Consider the following 21,391-nt stretch of genomic DNA (forward strand, 5'->3'; position numbering starts at 1 on the left):
ATAGGTTATGATTTGTGTTAAAATATTAGTATGAAGAGACAAGAAAAATCCCAATGATATCCTAGGAGTTACTGCTATGCCCTGCAGTGTGTGCATGCTGTCCTATGGGCGTGACTGACTGGAGAAATGTGGTCTCTAGCTTACTGACTGGAATGACAATTGCATTTAAATATAAGTCCCTAGTCTCTGCTTCAGAAACTCAAATATACCCTAGTCTGAGCCACAGCACAGGCAACAAGGTTAACAAACATACAAGTAAATCCTTTCACAGTTTTGTTCTTCTGTGGTATGCACATTTGTATACATGGGGCCTGATCCTGCTCACGATGGGACTTCTGCCAATGATTTCAGCAGCAGCAGCAGGCCATTTATTAAAGTTCTTTGAAGAATATACTATTTGGCTCGCTAACATAGGAAATAAATAGCTGTAACTCTCACACACAGAGGACGACATTGGTAACACAAGGGTCGATGGGGAGGTTCTGCAAAGCTTTTCCACAAACCAAAGTTAGTCCCTGAAAATCTATTCTATACTAACAAAGCTGGGTCCACAGTGTGCTAGCTGCATTCAAGAATTACAAAAAAAATCAGCACTTTAAATAATGTCAGTCCTGTCATAAGGTTATGTCAGGGGGAAATGTGTGGCTGGGTGAGTCAGTATGAATCCTGGGCACTATGTGGTTTTACTGCTGCAGTTTCTGCCTATGGATAATAACACCGTCCTTGCTACTGAAGACGATGCTTAAGATGTCAGACACGACTTTCCTCCTCTTCAACTGCTCGGTGAAGACCTGGAATGAATTTTAAAAGCTGCTTTCGGACACTTCCTCTCCTATTTTTCCGTGGGAGTGTTCCAAAAATATTTGAAAAACTGCCTCCCTCCCATGAGGGCGACATTGATCCGCTGCTAGCCAGACTGATGCTTCTGTTCCTCCTCAGTGAATATTTCCCTACTGCAGTGTCATTGTCCCTCGAAAAGAAGCAATCGTCATCTGTGCTCGACTGCCGGCTCAGAGTCTCATGAGCAGAATCCTCAAAAACACAGGTCTGGTAGAAACTATCCTCACTGTCCACTGTCATTGAGCTTAGCCGGCTTTTACAGCTGCTTTCACTGGAGAATCGGGGTTTAATTGGGAAGGCAGGCCTTGGTGAAGCACAACTACCAAATAAATTGGACTCCAATTCCAGGGTGTCAAAGTTGTTGTCATTCACCTCCCCTAGGAAAAAAAGGTATAAAAGCAGCGATATTATACAACGTAAATTACGGTAAAGACCAGAGCACAGGAAGTTTGTGTATCAAAGATAATCTACAACATCGCAATCTGAACTTCCCAAAGTGTCATTAGAGAGATATGTTACTGGCAATTCACGCCTACATGTTTGGCTGGTTGAAGAGAGCTGCACAAGGCACGTCAACAGTTTTATTTTGTCTCCCCTAGATTTCTCTGTTCTTCCTTACTGTCATGGTATCAGCTTTTTTCCAGCCAGAGAGATGGGGAAGAGACCCATGGATTTATCATGCCATCTTAGAACATTGATCTATCAAGTCCAGTGTCCTGCCTCAGGCAGTGGCCAATACCTGATACTTTAGAGGAAGGTGTATTAGCTGTGTACCTATCGCTTCCCCCTAGATAAACAGAATGAAGGTCATTCCCTGAGTCAGTCAGTAAGGGAAGGGAGGAGAAAAGTGTGTAACCAATGCCAACTTCTGTTTTCTAGAATTCATACAAATGACCTTTTGTTCTGCACCAGCCAAGGAGACAGACATCCCCATTCATTAATCCCTGAAACAGTTTTTCCACCCAGTACCCTCATTAACAGGGAAAAATAAGCCAAATGAAAATTAGACCCAAGCAAACACCTGCTTTTGACTGAGCACACAGAATTTCTGCCGAAGAAGCTGTGACGGTCATGAAACGTACTGTGGTTTCCTAACAGGAAATCAAAACTTACCATGCAGCAAGCGTTGTTCCTGTAATTGCAGAGATCGGAACTCCACCCATTTTTCCTGCAAAGTTTGCTGTGAAAGGTAAATTGTGAATGATGATTAGCACTAACTTTCACAATGTCAAGCTTGTTTAGAGAAATGGTGTATTCAGAAAAACTGCAGCTTAGTTCTAGGAAGCAGGTACTTTCAATAAAGTGTATGTTCTCTTACCAGTTGTATTAAGAGAGCCTGCTTGAAAATTAGTAAATTTCTCCCAGAAACAAATTATTCTGTTAATTTTTGTTTGACTTTTGCTGATGCACCTAACACATGCTATTATGAAGTATTATCTGGGTTCTCTTATTACCCATAGATATGATAACACTAGTTATTTGAAGCCAGGTTCACCTCCTAAAAGAAGAGAATGCAAAAGTTCAGAGGCATGAAACTATAACTACCTGTACCAACAGCATTTTAATACTATCTGTACATCCTATAATAGAAGCAGATAGCATCTTTGAAGCAAAAGCCATAACTGTAGTGCAATAACTATATAATAATCACCGGCAAGGACAGTATCTAGTGAAACTCATTTGCCAAAAGAAAGGTTGGGAGAGAGATTATCTAGTTATTTGGAATAAGAAGATCTTCAGAATTTCCAGCATTGGTTGCTGTATTAAAATTGCCAGTCATCCCACTGTGATGCCAGCATCATGGGCTGTTAGGCACTGTGTTCTGGATATTGAAAAATGCTCAGCTACCATTTAGTCACCAAATTGAATGACCAGATTTTTCAAAAAAGCTCAGCACATCAGGAGCCCAATACTTTTGAAAAATGTTGCCCTGTTAAGTGTCCAAGTGGAATTGATCTCTTCTGGAAATCTGTCCCCGGTCGTGGGTGCTAAGCTCTTAAAAACAAGGCACATGTGCTTCTCTTGCTTGTTCTGCCATGAGCAATGTCCTGATGTCATGGTTAGCAACAGCATTTTCAGTCTGATGCCTATAAAGGATGATCTAGCCTGATGTTGCTCAACATTTTTGCTTCTTCCCTGCTGCATGCTTATCTAGACACATCTCAAATGCAGTTACAGATTTTAATTAAAACTATAAAACCTGTAACATTTTGCTTTAAGGTGGATGCAATAGGGCCATCTGCAATGATGTAAATTAACTCAGTGCACCTATAAATAGGAGCTAGACACACCGTTTCCTGATTTACATAGGCAAAAGCTTGATGTTGGATACAAATGCAAATTTTTGTTAATATCACGTGTGTGCAGACATTTGTGTGGACTGTTATATTAGTGCAGTCATATTAGACTACCGCCTCCCTTCTTAATGACTAGAAGTAAGTGGATAACTGATTTTTGGTTTGGTTTGGAACCAAAAAAAAAAACCCAAATAAAATTAGTTTCAGGTCGACACAAAACAAAGTGAATATTTTCTTTCTTGCTGCAGTGAAAAACCGTGAGAAAAAGATGTTTGGAAATGTTAGCAGCAAGCTTCTAACAAGCACTACTGAACTTTTCCAAATGGTGATTTTCAGAGGCCTATAATTTGGCCAAATCTGGTTGAATTCTCATGAGGGCAGCAAGACACCTTTTATTGATTATTCAGACTATCCAGGATTTTCCTTATTCTCATCATCACCACATCAGAGTCCCAGCTATCCCCTAATTATGGTTTCTGGCACCTAACTGAAATTTGGGAGCACTTGGACTCTCAAATAAAGGATGTGCATCCATCTGTTGCTGCCAAGATGCTAGCTAGACTTCTCTTCAGTTTGTTGGCCCAAAAGTTTAGAACACATCTCTATGACAACGCGCTTACATGTTCAGTCCCTAGTTCTGTAAAAAGGTTATTTGTATCAATCTGGCAGGTTATGTCAAAAACCAAAACAATTCTTAAACTCTAAATGTGCTTATTCTGTTTGCAGTGTAGTTGTAGCCGTGTTGGTCCCAGGATATTAGAGAGACAAGATGGGTGAAGTAATAAAAGATATTCCCTCACCCACTTTATCTCTCTAATTTGGTTTATAATGACTCTTTGTACTTGTGGTTACTTATCACATACTTTAGTAGAGTCTCAGTTATAGAAGCCTTTTTGGGGACTGATCTTTTATAAACAAAAATAAGTTTCTTACCATTGTAACCACACTAATATGAAACCAGTGGGCCCAGGCCCACAGCCGCACAATACTTTGATGTATGACAATTATTTTGTGAGGTAGTGGTTTTGCACTTCTGGGAAACTATAGTTGCCAAATTAACCCCCTTCTTGATAACAGGGCATATAGTTAAAGATGCAGCAGTTTTGCTTTATCAGTGACTTAAGCTTAGAGATGCTGTGGTCTCTGCTGTGAGGTCACAGGATGTTCAAAATGACCGGCCCTATTAGCACCATCATGGAGCATTACAATGTGGTCTGCACAGCAGCAAGAGGACTAGCCATTTTGGAAGCAGATAACGGCTTTAATTAAATCCTGAACAAGGGCAGAAAGAGGGGGATGGGGTTAGATTCTGAATCTGGAAAGGGAAAGGAGGGAGATGAATTTCATATTTAACAAATCCACTTAGCAGGGCTAAAGTTCGGCTGCTAAGAAACAGGTTGGGGATATTTTAAATCCATCACTGTAAAGTAAGTCGCTCTGTCCCACCTGCTGTTTGTCAAATCAAAATGTACATGGGGATATCACAAAGCACAGTAACTTTATGATGTTTTTCTTAGGCTCAGATGCTTTTCAAAGCTTTTATCTGAGAGAGCGAGAGATCAATTGTCAGGCAGTTTATCCCAGCCTGTACCACTAACAGTAATGGACTCTATAACGGAGCCTGCCGACATAATACTCAACTGCTGTGGTCTCATTAATCACAGCAATGAAATGTCTGGCTCTATGACTTGGCTTATTTCTAGTTCTTTCTGGACTAGGTGGTGGTGGCTGCTTGCATACTTAGATGATTTAATCGAGGGTGGGGTTGCCATCCCAACATCAGGGTCATTTGGAGGTCAAACTGAGGTGGTGGCCCCATGTGATGTAAGCAACGTGCTGGGCATGTGTAGTTCCCCTACCTCCCTAAATCTCCTAACACTGAGGGACAGGGCAGAACATGGTAGATTGCATAAAAGCAGCACTGTATATGAAGGAGCTTTGCCTAGGAACCAGCGTTACAAAGGAGCACCTGGTAAATATTATTATTAGAGTAGCTGCATTACATAGCACCCAGAGGTCCCAAAGGAGAGTAAGAGATAGTCCCTGTCTTTATATTCTAAATGAAGACAAAGGAGAAACAGGAGCACAGAGACTTGCCCAAGGAGACACAGCAGGCCAGTGGCAGAACAGGGAACAGAGCCCAGGTCTTCTGACTTCCAGTCCAGTACCCTATCCACTAAACCATCCTGCTCTGAGAAACCCAAAGAAAACCCAACTTTGCTGTAATTCATTAGGAGATCAGATGTATTTTAATAGTTTTAAACAGGCGCTTTCTACTTACTACTTCTGGGACACTTTAAAAATTTAAATTCTTGACTAAAATTAATCTGTTTAAATTACAAACAAACACTTTAAAGGCCGAGTACTTTCCTTGTAATGAGAGAGTAAGTGGGCACCATTGTGATCTCAGTTACACTCCACTGAAATCATTAGTGTCACTAGTGAGAGGTGAATCAGGCCCAGCATTATTTAAAAGAAAAGTAAAACAGTAAAGAGGATGGGTCAGATTCTGCTTTCAACTACACCAACTCCAGATATGTGGTCACTAGTGAATGGTTTGACTACATCAGACAGATATGTTAATTGGATCAACTTGATGACTTAACTTGTATACATTGGGTACGTCTACACTGAAATTAAAAACCTGCAGCTGGCCCATGTCAGCTGACTCAGGCTTCCGGGGCATGGGCTGTGGGGCTGTTTAATGGCAGTGTAGATGTTCAGGATGGGGGGAGGGTGGGTTGGTTGTTTTTTTTTTTTTAACTCTGTGAATTCCATGGCATGGTACAAAACTGCTGGTGGTATTTGCTAAATACAAATCAAATTAAAAATCATACCAACTCTGTTAATAAAGAATGAATCAAAGTCTGTGTCATAATACCTAGCTCTTGCCCGTAACTGACACTGACATGGCAGAGATTATTATAGGTTTACAGAAGTAGAAGTAATTCTATCATCTAGATATTTTAGGTACTTATATGGCCCTTATCACCATAGTATTTGAGTGTCTTACAAAAGCCTGTGATGTAGAGAAGTGCTATTAGCCCCATTTTTTGGGTAGGCAACTGAGACAGAGAGACTAAGTGACTTGCCCAAGGTACACAGGATGTCTGTGGCAAAGCAGAGAATTGAACCCCAATTCCCCAAGTGGCAGGCTAGTGCCCTAACCACAGTACAATCCTTCCTCTCAATCAGTCTTGAAAATATCATCCAGCAGCTTTGGGCTATCCTGAGTCAGCAAACATTCCTTAATTCTACTCCTCACACATGCTACGTATGAACAATGTCCCAAGCTAGATGACCTTAAGCAGATGATTAAATGAGGGCCTTGGGTATTTTGGGGTTCCCCTTGTGGAGAAGCATCCTCTTCACAAAGACTGCCAACACACCTGGTATCCTCGCTGGTGTAGAACTAGCAAGGTCAAAGACATAGGAAATGAACTAGCCTCTCAGCACTTGAGGCAGGAGGGGTTGATTCATATTGGCAGGGCAATGCGAGAGGTTGGATTTCCACTGCCTGTTCCTTCTTTGTCTGCAGATAAATAGATGACTTCGGTCTTTTTACACATAACATATTTACATGAGACATACCGCACTTAAAAACCACATATTAAATTACCTTCAATAACTGCAGCTTGGTTTCAAGTTCCATTCTCCTAACAATCCTGGCTCCATTAACAGTCTCTAATCTGTAAAGAACAATTGTTTTCATGACTGAAATGTACAAAGACCATTTAAGCATGTATGGGTATTACATTACTACTAGTAGTTAATGTTTATACTGCAGTAGCACTCAGAGGAGTCAGTAGGCACAGTAAATACCCTAAAGAGCTCACAATCTAAAAAGCAAGTGGAATATGGAGGGCTGGGGAGAGGGATGCAGTTTGGATATGCTCTCTCTCTCAAATCAGCTATTTTAAGGAGTGATGTGTTTCCTGTGTTACAGAGGAATTGAGCCACTTTGGAAAATTCCAAACACAGGAGTGTGGAGAAGCAGGAGAGGGTGAAGAGAGAGTATTGGGCCAACACAAAGAATAGTAAATATAAAAAAGGGGACCCTAGGGCCAATGGGGACAAGCAGGTAAGTGTAACAGTCTTGACCAGTTAGTCTTCCTACATGTTTTATGTCAACAAGCAGTGAGAGAACTAACACTACTTACCACAAAGATCCAAGTATGTGAGTATGAGATTGAGGGGGTCTTGTAATGGCCTGGGAATTCTTCCAATGGATCATTCGATAAGTGCCTGTGACAAACAGCTTTGTGCTGATCCACTGCGAGAACCTGCCTCATGCTCAATAGTGCTTGCAAGAGTAGGGTGACGATAGCCCATTTTTAAAGGGACTGTCCCATATTTAAGCCCTCCTGCAGGTGTCCCATATTTTCTGCCTCTCCTCATCAGTACTGGCAGGTCCTGCTGCTGGCCCGATCCCTGCTTGCCAGCCACCTGCCCACCAGTGGTGAGTGGAGGGGTCCTGTGGCTGACGATGGGGGTGGGTGTGCAAGGCTGGAGGGGAGGTGATTGCACTATGTGGGGCTGGTTGCTCCCCGGTGGTCTGTCAGCACCACCCCCGTTGCATGCTGGCTCTTGGCCAGCAAGGCTCTGCCCCCTGTTCTGTTTCTGGCTGGTGCTGGCTGCGAGCTGGGGCAGCCAGCGGGTGCAGGCAGGTGCCAGGCAGCGCCAGGTTACGTGTCACCTGTGCTGCCCACCCATTGGTCCTTTACATGTTCCCCTTCCCACTGTTCTCTCCCTGTTTTGCCCCTTCTCCCTCCCCCCAACCTCTCTGCTCCTCCATATCCCCCCCGTCAGGGTGTGTCTCACTCCCAGCGCTGTGAGGAGAACCAGCCCCTGGTCAGAGCACTCAGCTCACCAGCAGCCTGGCTGGCAGGCTCCTTCCTTCCCCCACTGTCTGGTTGGGCCAGAACCCCAGGAAAGTCCAAGACCCTCCTGCCTTGGGTCCTGCCCCCAGGGGCCAGAGCTGCTTGACCCCTAGGCACCTTCCCCTGCTGACCCACCTCTCTGACCAGGCTCCGCAGCTGCTGAAGCCCCTGCAGTCAGGTTCCCTGGGCCCTGGTGCACAATGCATCCTTAGAGTGTAACCCCTTCCTGCCCACACTATAGCCGGGGGACAGGAGGCGGCTGGGTTATGTCAGTGGCCAGCAGCAGCCTGGAGGTTTTAGCTGCCTTTTGACACTCTGTGGGCAGGAAGGGACAAGCTATTTCCAGCCACTGGGGGTGGAGGAGAGAAGAAGAGATGAGTTCTGCAAAGAGACAGGCCAGATCATCCCAGCAGCAGGGGAGGAGGAGTGGGGGGTGGGAGGGAAGGAAGCAGCTCCCGTCCCTTCCCTCCCCCACAGTGCCAAAAGGCTGCTGCTGGCCACATTCTGGTATGAACCCTGGCAGAACTCGGGGGGGCGAAGGTGGGGGGGGGGGGGCATGTGACCTTGAGTGCCCAAACCACTACCACCACCCGTGTTGCCTCAGGAAGATGTGGTGCCAGGTACCAAGAGAGGCAGGTCTGTCTCGGGGGCCCAGTCAGGCATGGAGGGCAGAGTGTGCCAGGCAGGGAGGGTCAGATCAGTTGGTCACCCCCCCATATGAGAGAGGTGTATGGGAGTTTGTGCGCGCATCACCTCTCCCTGTGTCTGGGGGGGAGGAGAGGGGTGTGTGCCACCCCTCCCTGTGTGAACCCTAAAGTCTTAAAGATAAGAAGAATCCAACTGCTCAGTATTTCTTTTTAATAGGGGCTCAGTCAACTTGATATTAATTTGATTGTTTGTTCTGCATAGTTCTGATTGACTGCAGCTGAACTCGCTTGGATACGAGTCATTTTACCAGATGTCCCATATTCACCATAGGGAAATATGGTCACCCTATGGAAGAGCAGGGTTCAATTCTAATTTGGGCAATTACATTCTGCATATTTGATGGGCTACGGTAACTCTGCACTTCTTGTCCTAAACTGTCACGTAGTGTGGCTTTATGATTTTGAACTTGCTACTGTGTTCCTGTCTACAGGCAGAACTGTGGATCTTATTTCATCAGCAGAATTTAATTTAATCCTTTTTGCCTTAGCATCAGAAACAGCAAATGGCGCATCAGGAAACAAGTAAACATTTCTTCTTAGGCTCATAGTGTGAGAAGGGATTAAACGAAAATGTTTGAAAAAACACTTAATTACCTTAAATAATTCCCTGAAGATTTTATCAAGTCCACCATTTGCTTGTGACTAAAACCTTCAGTGTTCACTCCATTGATATTGGCTAGAATATCACCTGGTAAATTTAAACACAAGTAAAATGAACATCTCAGGTACTCACCATTCAAAAACTAAATGATACAGAAACAAATGGGAAAGGAACCAGAGCCACAAACCATAGGAAAACACGAATAGTTACCTGTTTGCAGGCCAGAAAGATGGGCAGGACTTTCTTCTTGTATTTTGCAGACATAAGTGCATATTTGCAGGGAGCAAGCATTTTGGTGTTGTAATCTACGTGTCTATAAATATCAAATTGACAGTGTTACCAATATTAAAACCTCAAAATCAATGTAAAAAGTTAAATATTGTCTTACAGCCCCATCAGTGCACAGTAAGTGTTCATCTTATTTTCAGTGTTTTCTTATTTTTTGTATTGCATAATGTTTTATTACTTTTGTTATCATCGTAAATGAGAAGTCAGAAAGCCTGGGACAATAGGAATAGGATATTTCCTTCTTAGGAGAGTAATGCGTGGAAACAGAAAAACAATTAATAAATTATCCTTGTTTATTTTATTTACAATATGTACCATTCCTACAGAACATAGTTTTAAACCAAGATGGCTATTAAACAGTAAAAAGAATAGTTTAGGCCTATTTATAGACAAGAACAACTTGTCTTTAAATGTAGACAAGAACAATTTTCTGGTTCTAGACAACCTGGACATAGATTATTCTCTTGCTTACACTACAACAAGCTACCATCTTGTAGGATCCACTTATAACAGTGTAGAGTCTGACACAGCCTGGGAACATGGTTTTAAAAATGTTGTCCCCATCTATGCTACCATATTTCAAATGTCATTTTAACCATCAGGTAATATTAGATGGGACAACAGGCTATTATGAGATAACTGAGAAGCAAGGAAAATTGAACCTACTCTTGTCCTAAGTCATTTTTTAAGCTGTAAAAGCTCTGAGTCACAAAGAGCAACATTGTGTCCACACCTGCTCCAAGAAAAAAATAGCTGCCTCTTTTTTATTTTGAAATGAACATTTATTAAATTATTTTAAAAAAATCAAGCAAAATCCATCATCTATATCACATGTACTTTGAAAAATAGCCAGACAGGTCATGTAACTGTAAATACCTAATCAACATCTCTGTTATCTTGCAAAGACATAAGAAATAACCAGCCCTGTTGGTTGCCTGGTAATATCAATATTTAACCACCTCTTCCTACCACAATACAGGACTGGAGCTGTGCAAAACATTAATAGTGAAACAACAATGACACCACCACTCACAATTACCATGTCCGCTTCAGGAAAAAAATTGACTGTGAAATCCTTAACAAACATCACATCTACCATGATCTCTCCACCGCCATATAGTCCCTGAAATCTAACCACCAGAGAGTGATCAAACTTGTAGACAAAGGGGACACCATTGTCATGGGTGGCGAATATAATAGGCCAGGGGAGGCTCTGCCATGGGTGTCAGATGCCCAATTGCGGGGTTTTGAGGGGAAGTTTTTGCTTTATTATGCCCCATGCAGGTTCTGAGGCAGCTGAGGAGGTGGTATGTGCTATTCAGCTTCCTGGGTTCATCAGTAATCTCCCTGGACTCCCTCAACTGATGAACCCAGGAAGTTGAGTAGCAAATACCACCTCCTCAGCCACCCCGGAACCTGCATGGGGCATCTGAAAAGCTTCTTCAAATGACAATGAGACACATTTCCCTGTGGCTGGGCTGGGGCTCCTCTGGGCAGGTGGAGGGGTCTTGGGGCACCTCCAGGCAGGTGGGGACGGAGGAAGGCTCAGGGCTTCGGCTGGCCCAGGACTCCTCCAGCCGAGGGGGAGGGCGCTCCAGCTTCTGGCCTATGCGAGGCTCCTCTGGCCAAGGGGAGCGGGGAGGATGGGGGCGTGCTCGATATTCCTCTGAGTGGGTCAGGGTCTCATGGCCCTGGCCACAGGGGAGGGGCAGGGGTCTCAGGAGTCTAGCTGCAGGGGGGAGGGTGCAGGCAGACATTAATTAGGCCAACTGACAACTCTCCAACATCACCTACTATAAAGATCTCAAAGAAGATCCCACACCACAATTTACCCAGGATATCATCAAATCCTTCCCCAAACAATTCCAAGAGTAACTCTACAAACTCATTCCCCACAAACTCATCCCAAGGGCCTCCTACATGCTTCCCAAGATACACAAACAAGGGAACACAGGCAGACTCATCCTCTCTGGCCACAGCACTCTTACTGAAGGAATATCAGGACTCATAGGAAACCATTCTCTAACCACTCACTACACAAAGGGCACAACTGACTTCCTTCACAAACTCTGCACCATTAACAACCTCCCTCAGAACATCATCCTCACCACCATGGATGTCACTTCCATATACACCAACATACCTCACAATGTCAGCATCATTGTCTGCCTCAAAATATTTACAAGATAATGGACTACCCTCAGATATCCACCCCAAAGACATCAGCAAACTCATCCATTTCATCCTCACCCTTAACTATTTTACATTCAACAACAAACACTTTGTCCAAACCATGGAAACAGCCATGGGTACCAGGATGGTCCCCAATATGCCAACCTCTTCATGGGCCACTTTGAAGAAGAATTTTTGGACAAACAGCACAAAACCAGTGATATACCTGATATTTTCATCTTTTGTACAGACTGTTTAAACTCCCTCCCTATTTGTGGTAGATTTCCACCACAAATTCAACAACCACCATCCATCCACTAAACTCTCTCTAGAACACTCCCACTCTAACATCAACTTTCTGGACCACAACCAGCTTCAACAATGGAATCCTAGAGACAACCATATACAAGAAACCCACAGATCACCGCACCTACCTTCGTAGATCCAGTAACCACCTCAAACACACAAGAAATCTTATCTACAGCCAGGCACTCAGATACAACAAACTGTGCTCTGAGGAGAAAGCCCAGGATATATACCTTAACACATTTAAAACTGTCTTCACCAAACAAGGACACTTCACCAGACAAGTAGATCACATCATGGAACAGGCCACCCAAATGTACCAAGAGAACCTGCTTCAATACAGAAATAAAACCCTCTCTGACCAAATACCCCTAGTTGTCACCTGCCACCCTACGCTGGAACCCAATCGGGGTATCATGAAACAATTACAACCCATACACAATGGGGACCCCATCCTGAAAGAAATATTTCCTGATCTTCTACTTCTGGCCTTCAAACAACCCCCCAACCTCTCCAAGCTCATCATCAGAAGCAATTTCCCCACAGACCAGGACACACCAATTCAAAGCAGCACCAGACCCCGCCAGAACAACAAATGCAAAACCTGCAGACATATCTCCACTGCTGTGATGATCAACAGTCCCCACAACACAACTTTCAAGACCCCTGGGTCCTATCCATGCCTATGCATGCATGCCTGCGGAAGCTCCACCGGAGCCGCGGGACCAGCAGACCCTCCGCAGACACGTCTGCAAGAGGTCCCCTGAAGCCGCGGGACCGGCGACCGGCAGCTCCGCAGACACGTCTGCAAGAGGTCCCCTGTGGCATGCCGCCCTGCTTGGGGCGGCCAGATTCCTAGAGCCGCCCCTGCTTTCTCAGACCTGAAGAGGAGCTCTGTGTGGCTTGAAAGCTTGTCTCCCTCATCAATAGAAGTTGGTCCAATAAAAGATATTACCTCACCCACCTTGTCTCTCTAATAGTGAAACTAAGACAGCCAAAACCCACACAATTCTGAGTTTCGTTACAACCCTAAAATCCTCGGCAGGTTCACAAATCTTTCTAATCACAACATGGATCAAATGGTGAGCACACCTGGCATGAGTTTCTAGCAAACCTGGGCTGATTTACTTATTCACAAAGAAACTATGCAATTCAGTGATTTCAACATTAGGCACAACTTAATGCTTTCAGCTAAATCCCATATTCTAAGTGAAACTCAGGGGTTTCAGAATCACACCAGTATATGCCATTTAACATTGTCCTACGAGACTGAAAGTTTATACCAGCCTGAGTAATATTATCTAGATATTTAGGCCTCAATCTTGCGCACACATGTATGTACATTAGTAACTTTTTAGACACATGCATGGTCCCATTACAACAGTTCTGATTGCCGTAATCGGATTACAACAGACTGAGGCCATAAATGGGAAGTACTGGTAGAATTGTTCAAATGGGCAGAAACTTTCAAATGCAAAACTTTCACTGTAATTCTCATAAACCACCTGCAAATGGTAGCATAGAGATTCATACAGTCCTATTCGGGGGTGCCTAAACTCATACTGTAATATTGAAATAATCACATCTACACAATGTAAAGCCTTTAGGCCAGATTTTTTTTTAAAAAGATGCTTAGGTGTTGCTCCAGTCAGCATTGCAAAGCCTAAGAATATGTCCACACTGTAGATGGAGATGTCATTTCCAGTTCAGGCAGAAAAACCCATGCTAGCTCTAATCAAGCTATCGCACTAAAAGCGTAGCTGCAGTGGCAGGATGGACAAGCCACCCTGAGTACAATCCCATCTGACACCCTGGATATGTACTCAGGGCTGCTAGTCTACCCTGCGGCTCATGCCACCACAGCTACACTTTTATGCATGCTAGTTTGATCAGAGCTAGTTCTAGCAAGGGTGTGTCTACCCGAGCTGGAAGTTACACCTTCAGCTCAAGTTCAGACATACCCTAGCTGACATAGGAGCAGGGGTGCTGGGACAGTGGGGGGACGGAGAGGAGCGAGCGTGGGGTGGGGCCTCAGGGGAAGGGGCAGCATAGGGGAGGGCTACAGTTCGGGTGCCAGTGGTCCCCCCACACACACTTGTAGGGAGCTTCCACCGCCGCTGCTTAGGAGCCTAAGTCTTGTGTGCAGAAGTGATTTAGGCTTTTAGGAGCCTATGTGTTACTGAAAGTCAATAGGATTTAGGCTTCCTAAGAACTTAAATCAATTCTGAAAATGGGACTTAGGTGGTGCAATGGCAAGTGGAGTAACACCTAAATACCTTCAAAATTTGGAGCTAAATCAACCTGTTTCAGTACCAAACAGATACTGGCTTTTTATAGACCAGGCTAGCAAGTGAGAGGCTCACAGACAATGTACATTCAGGAAGATATGCCAAGAATATCTATTTTTAATCTGAATGCCACAAATAATGAAAATCTGCCCTGTCAATTCATACAAAAGCACAGTAATTGACTCAATTATCTTCACTTCTAAAAGCTCTCCACTATTCCTGACCCAAATACTTACACACTCATTAGTCACAGAAGTAAATCAGAAAAAGTTATGCTTCTCCTAATACACTAATTTGGCTGAAAAATTATTTATTCTCTGTGCATAAATATGGGAAATGCTTCAAAGATGTACAACAACAGCACTGTAAATAAATGGGTGGTTTCATTCCTATGTATTGCAAGTGGGGAACCAGATCCTAAATGCCTGATGCTTCCTTGAGAACATTTCTAATTTTATTATTTATATAGTCTGCTAAATATCTATCTTATTTATCTCACATCGTTAACATCAGTGATCTATTTTAAAGCTACAACCATGCCACCCACAGTAATTATGCAAAATGATAAATGGACGCAGATAAAGACTACCAGTATATAAACAAATACTGTACAAATGTGTGTGTGTATAGATTAGAAATACAGTATGAGGAGGTGTTCTATAATACTTGTATTAGACAACTGCTTTGAAAACTGCATCAGTTTTGTTTTTCTAGTGATCCAGGTCAAAGTATTAAAGTAGTCTGCTGAAAGAGGAATAGCAAAGATTTATATCTCCCAAAATATATAAGAAATCTGCAAAGGCCTGCTCCTGTAATCCTAGATTACCTCTGTGAGTAAAGGTTACAGGATCAAGCTCTTGACTTATTATGAACCATAAGTAATTTTATTTTATTTTTATGATTTGATGTGTTTATATTGACTCTTGTCTGTGTGTCTTTGTCTCCCTCTATACATATAAACAAAGAGAGAGAGAAAGAAAAAGAAAGATACACACATGCATACATTACAAATATATATATATACACACACACACAGTTATTTTTAAGTAAATTGCATGAAAAGTAAAATAGTTGAACTTAGTATGCTCATTATTATTATTTAAAAAATTCTTAATGTAGTTCCTCTGGACACTTACTTCCAAAAATATATCTACTTAAAGTTTAAAAAGAGATTTAAAAAAGATAGTACAGTGTTTTCAGAAGAGAGCATGTGTGTTATTTTCCCATCATGGGTCAAATATCTATATTCTATACTTGTTCTTTACCGCTTCCAAGTTTGCACTGGGCTCTGTATAAAGGATGTTTTGCTGTTTCCCCTCAATGTCCATGAGGAAATCCCATACAAGTTAGATACACACATTGAGGCTATAGAGACGTGATCCCTGAGTTGGGTAACGTAAGTGTCTAGAATACTTATATAGGGGCGTTAATCTAAAGCACTTTAAAACTATTAATTCTCACATCTCCGCTATGAGGCAGGTAAGCACCATCATTACCTATTTTTCAGATGGGTAAACTTAGGCCAACATAAGTTATATGACTTGTCTAAAGTTACTCAAGAAGTTAGCGACAGGGGTGGGAATTGATATCAGGAGTCCTCTTGCTTTCTAACCCTCTATTCTAATCAGCTGATGACACCCCCTGCTTTTGGCAACAAGAAGCATATTGTGAATTCAGAAGGAGGATTAAAACAACCATGTCATGGAATAGGAAGAGCCATGGAAGTTGAGGGTAGCTGGATCTAGAGTTTTGTTTTGGCCCATAATAAAGATAGGGCCACCTGCAAATTTGGGATCTGGATTCAGATCTGAATCTCTCTGAAGTTCAGGTGTAATGGCTGGTGATCAGAAGATTTGGTCTGTGTCCTCTATTTGCAAACCCTTTGAAATCCATCACATTCCGGGTCCATCACTTCAATTCGTCATGAACACAGACCTATCATAGTCAGTGAATTAGATAATCTATATTCACAGTGCTGAAGTCTCACCTCAATTTCAAATCCAAATGTTTCATTATCTTCTTTGACAATAGCAAGAAGTCGTCTGTAAGAAAAATACATAAATCTGCATATAAAGAACACAGCACCCCATTTGGAGGGTTTATTTATTACTAAGAAATGCAAAATGATGCTATTTATCCATCTGTGACATATCAGCCCTATCAACAGTCTGGATTCATGGCATGCACGTTTACAGACAGTCATAAATCTTAGGAGCCCTTCCTCTCAATATTCAAATTACTTTTTAAACCCACCTATTCTACACTGCTTGTGTATGAATGAACCACCATTCTCTGCCTGGTATCTGTGCTGTACCTACTCTTGCTGTTAGATTGTAAGCTCTTCAGGGAATGGCTTTTATTTCATTTTCTGTTTTATATTTTTACTATCCATACATCTATAGCACAATATAAATCAGAGCAAGTATTACAGTAAAAAGCAAATCTCTTTACCTTTGTGGCCCAGAAGAGTCACCTAAGGAACTTGATCTGGTTAAAGCAAGCTGGAAACAGAAATAAAATTTGCCATTGTCAATATGTCCATACATTTAACTTTACGTGTACAGTAAATAAAAATCAACAAGTTAACAGAAAAACTACACCCAGTACCCTACAGGAGGACAGAAGGTGTTACTGCTGCCTAACCTCCCTTGGTGTTCCCCCTGGTGTAGGAGCAGGTGCAGAGTGCTTAGGGGATGTGCTGAATCAGGGCATCTCACATCCACTCTCTCCAGCCATTCCTGGCCACTTTGGGGATAGCATTGGCTGCACGCAAGTCCCTCAGTAGAGGGGAGACTTTGTAGCCACTTTGCAACCTCTCCCCAGCAGTTTTCATCTTGTGGGTGCTGTACCTTAGGTAATGCCTAAAAAAACAATATAAGCCTGAGATGAATCTAGTCCTAAACTATATTGGGTAAAGGAAGACCATAACAGAGAGGTCCCATTCAAGGCCTTGGTACCACCATCCAATGGTTGGCACTTGGGTGGTCTGTTCATCATGCATGAATTCAACAGCAAGGTTCAGTATTCTCCATAGATCTGCTATAAACAAAATCTCTCAGATCTTCCATACCATTCCCAGTCTCTGTTTCATTTCCAAATGGAATGATGAGGGAAGAGACATGTCTCTGGGAAGTTTGGTAGATTGCATAGTGCTGTACCAGTCAATAACAAAGGCACTTCTGACACTACATCCCTCAGTAATAAACACACAGTGGCAAGTAGGAGCGGGTCAGACAGAAGAGAGAAGAGATTTCATTTTGTTAAGTCGTCTCTAGGTCCATAGCGATGGCGCTGAATGACAGAAAGGTAAACTATAAACAAACTGGATTTAATTTGAAATAAAAGTTTTAATTAAAACAGTAAATCTGATCAACCTGATGAAAATGACAACTGTAGACCTTCAGTTTTAGAAGCTAAATATAAAGACTGCAAACAAATTTCCATTCCTCTTCATATCCATCTTTTTAAAGCTGGCTGGCTAATTCTAATTAATAACCGTCAGTATATAAACCTATCTGCTTTCTAGGGCTGACTTACAATTTCATGTGTAACACTCAGTGCTTTTACAGGTCATTCATCATACATTGTTTCAGTATTGTTATGATACAGAAAGTCATCAGTAGGAGCAACATTTCCAAATGGGTGTGAAAGTCACTTAATATGGTCTTTCCAGACTCTTTAATACAAAGTGGAAATACTGCAGTTTCTGAATCTACCATGTGAAAACATTTTGGACGTGATATACCATTATGTGACTCCAGTGTTATGCCACTGTAAAATCTGCAATAGTCCTCCACTGGAAAACTGCAATGAATCAAGCCTTATTTGAAAAACTCTCCAATATCTGTATAGCCAAATGTCAGGCATGATCCTGCTGCTAATAGGATAAAGATGAAACCCATTGATATATTGTGTTACCACTGGCCAATAGAAGTATTAAGTAACTCACAGCACACTTTTGTACTGGGAATGGCCACCTAGGACCTTTGTGATCAGCTTTCAAAAGCTCAGAAACAGGTGCCTCAAAACCAAAGCCCTGGAGAGGTACGTAACTTGGCTAAGCGATGACTAGGATATCTGCTGAAGAGTTTGAAGGCTGTAAACATAATGGAAGGGGTTGTTTAGGGTAATGAAAGCAGTTGTAATTAAAAGTAATGGGCTGAGACTATGAAGAGGGAAAATTTAAGCTGAATAATAAGAAAATCTTTTTGAGAGTGAGACTGGTTCGACTGTGGATTTCACCCCGCAATTGAAGTGCTGGGAGTTTAATTGCTTGGGACATTTTAAAAACTGGAAAGGACAATAGGCCGTACTCTGTAGGGGGAAACCCTGCGCTGGTCGAGTAGCTGAAGTGTTTCCTGTGATTCTAGAACCTATTTTGCATAATGTAGTAATGACATGTGACAGTATTTTGTGGAACTTTCAGATAGGAGGAATGACACTTAATGTTCACTGATATCAGGGCTTTGGAGTGGAGCCCGGAGCAGCTCTGGAGCAGTAGAGCTGCAGGTTTTTGCCTGGAGCTGGAGCGGAGCCAGAGCACAGCTCCAAAGCCCTGACTGATATTGTGGAAACTATACTGCTGTGCACTGTGGAAAATGTACAACCTGATCAAAGTCTGAGCTGTGCAGGTCTGAACACCTGCTCTCTGCAATCAGGCACAGCCTAGCCTACACATGGCCAGAATCCACAGGCCCCAGACATGCTATCTTACTAGGGGACTGTAGGTGTATCACAAATGCATTATTGGGAGTGACGTTGGGAGGCATATAATGTACATGAATCATGCAGCGTGTTTTTCAAAACATTTGGGAACCCTTCCAAATGCAGTCTGAAATATGTGGCGCTCCAAGGCCAGTAAAGGGCATGGGCAAGGCTGGTTCTAGGGGCAGGAGAGCAAGGTAGGTGTCTTCCAGGGCATGCTGAACTGCTGTGCCGCTCAGTTCTTATTTTCCTTTTCCTCCAAGGGTGGCAGGTGCTAAAAATATTTTCCATCCTGTTCAGCAAAATGGAAAATGGGTAGGGCTGCTCCTGGGTGTAGGTAGTTCTAATCAGAGTTAATATTTTTATCGTGCCAACAGTGTATTTTAATAGCACGAATACTTTTTACACCTCTCTGGCACCTTCCAGCAAAGGACTTGAAAGCATTTTACAAACATTAATACTTAACACCCTATGAAAAGAAGAAGAGCTCTGTGTAAGCTCAAAAGTGTCTCTCTCTCACCAACACAAGTTGGTCCAGTACAAGATATTACATTACCCACCATATCTCGCCCCATGAGAAACTCAAGTAGAATGATCCCTGTTTTATAAATGGGGAAACTGAGGCAAAGATAATTAATTGACCAAGATCACACAAGAACCAGCAGTAGGATTTGAATCTTTCTGACTCCCACTCTTGTGCCTTTACCACAAAGCCACTCTTATCTCTGCCAGCATTCATCCACGAGTAGCCAAATGGGCCTATTACCGTCTCTACTGACACCAATGAGAAATAGAGATACACCAGAAGAACAGACCACCTGGGTTGGGATTCAGAGACCACAGTTTTGGCCTAACTCTGCTCCCATTGAAGTCCATTTTCCATCGTCTTCAATTGGAGTAGGATTAGGCCAATGCTGAGCACTTTTGAAAACCCCACAGTAGGAGTATTGCATCTACACAGCGGTACTTCCAGGAGTGCTGTGATAGCAAAGGAAATGCTGATTTGCTAATGCTAATTCCAGCATTTCTAAAGGCAGATCTAGGTTTCACCAGGAGTTATTGGGGTGACTAAATCCCCATGTGTGAACAGGTATAGGAGTGTCTGTGTGACACCGCTCATCGTTGCAGGAATACTCTTATCTCCATGCATGGTGGAGTCCAACAGCATACACACATTCACGATGCCAGAAAACCACAACTTGATATTTCAGCCAAATAGAAAAGTATTTAAGAAATCAGGAAGGATTCTGAAAAGGCTAACACTAATTTTAAGCAAAGATTCTTGCCAAAATGTATATTACAAATGAGGAACTACTGGCCTGTATCACAAAAATGTCTATGGACTGCAAGCTAACATAATAAAACATATGACAGACTTCAGAGGGATAAAACTGTGCCTCATCATAAAACAACCATCTCTGTCCAAATCTTATTTCAGAAACATGTATTTGTTTTTGGGGAGGAGTGTTAGATGTAGGTTGGGGAGGAGTGTTAGATGCAGGTTGTTTGTGAGAGTTAAATAGGCACATCAGTTTAAACTGATCTACTTCTCTAAAGTATCCATCTTCTTTGCATAGGGTGGTTCTCATAGCAAATACATGTGTTGCAATTTATTTTTAACAAACATGGTCACGTCACAATCGTTACTGTAGATGTTATCTCTAAATCAGTCATGATTGCAACAGAAAACCATAGAAAACTGTGCCTATCACAAGAAGTTGTAACTTAAAGAATCATCAACAGCATTCCACAGAAATACATTAATCTGTTTAGTTCTGGCTCTGCTTTATCTTCTCCAGGATTGTACAAAGAGAAGGATTAAGTGCACTTATATTGTTATACAAAGTGAATGCTTAAGTGCACAATCAGTATGTACATATTCTTTGATAATTTGTGTTAATATGTTTTACGTACTTTCAATTTAGACTGCTTTTCATTAGATTGTTAGATATATCCTATAAGTGCTTATTTGCCAATTCACAGCATTAGCAAGAATAGAAACGGGCTTTCTTAAAAGCCAATTTCAATGAGAAATCTGTCATGCTCTGAAAGAAAAAGAAAAACAAAGAATACTGTATTGAGAAACAATTCAAATAAGAATCACTTCTAGCAAAATACTTCAAACCAGATGGACACAACTAATGAGAGGTGCTTTCAATCATAGATTTAGAAGGCAGTTCATGAGGGAACCAAAAGCCCAAATACCGGAGCAAAGTAAATTAAATGATCAGAAAAACCCAGAAATCAAGAGAGTTTTCTCAACACAGCTGTAAACAGAACAAACCCTGATGCAGCACAGCTAGTGACT

General features: G+C 42.3%; 1 protein-coding gene across 2 annotated transcripts in view; it reads right to left on the reverse strand.

The window, feature by feature from the left end:
• Positions 1 to 323: 323 nt before the first annotated feature.
• The window catches only part of LOC123343454 (cytohesin 1 interacting protein), a 30,861-nt gene continuing 9,793 nt past the window's right edge, over positions 324 to 21,391 (reverse strand). For both annotated transcript variants that reach the window (XM_044978596.1, XM_044978595.1), the window contains exons 2-8: positions 16,831 to 16,880; positions 16,367 to 16,421; positions 9,536 to 9,638; positions 9,319 to 9,412; positions 6,757 to 6,826; positions 1,954 to 2,020; positions 324 to 1,217 (exon numbers count right to left, since the gene is read on the reverse strand). In XM_044978596.1, the coding sequence (XP_044834531.1) occupies positions 751 to 1,217; positions 1,954 to 2,020; positions 6,757 to 6,826; positions 9,319 to 9,412; positions 9,536 to 9,638; positions 16,367 to 16,421; positions 16,831 to 16,880 (906 nt within the window). In that variant the 3' untranslated portion in view covers positions 324 to 750. The remainder of the gene's footprint in view (positions 1,218 to 1,953; positions 2,021 to 6,756; positions 6,827 to 9,318; positions 9,413 to 9,535; positions 9,639 to 16,366; positions 16,422 to 16,830; positions 16,881 to 21,391) is intronic.

This window comes from Mauremys mutica, chromosome 10 (genome assembly GCF_020497125.1).
Source record: "Mauremys mutica isolate MM-2020 ecotype Southern chromosome 10, ASM2049712v1, whole genome shotgun sequence".
In the NCBI taxonomy this organism is placed as follows: Eukaryota; Metazoa; Chordata; order Testudines; family Geoemydidae; genus Mauremys; species Mauremys mutica.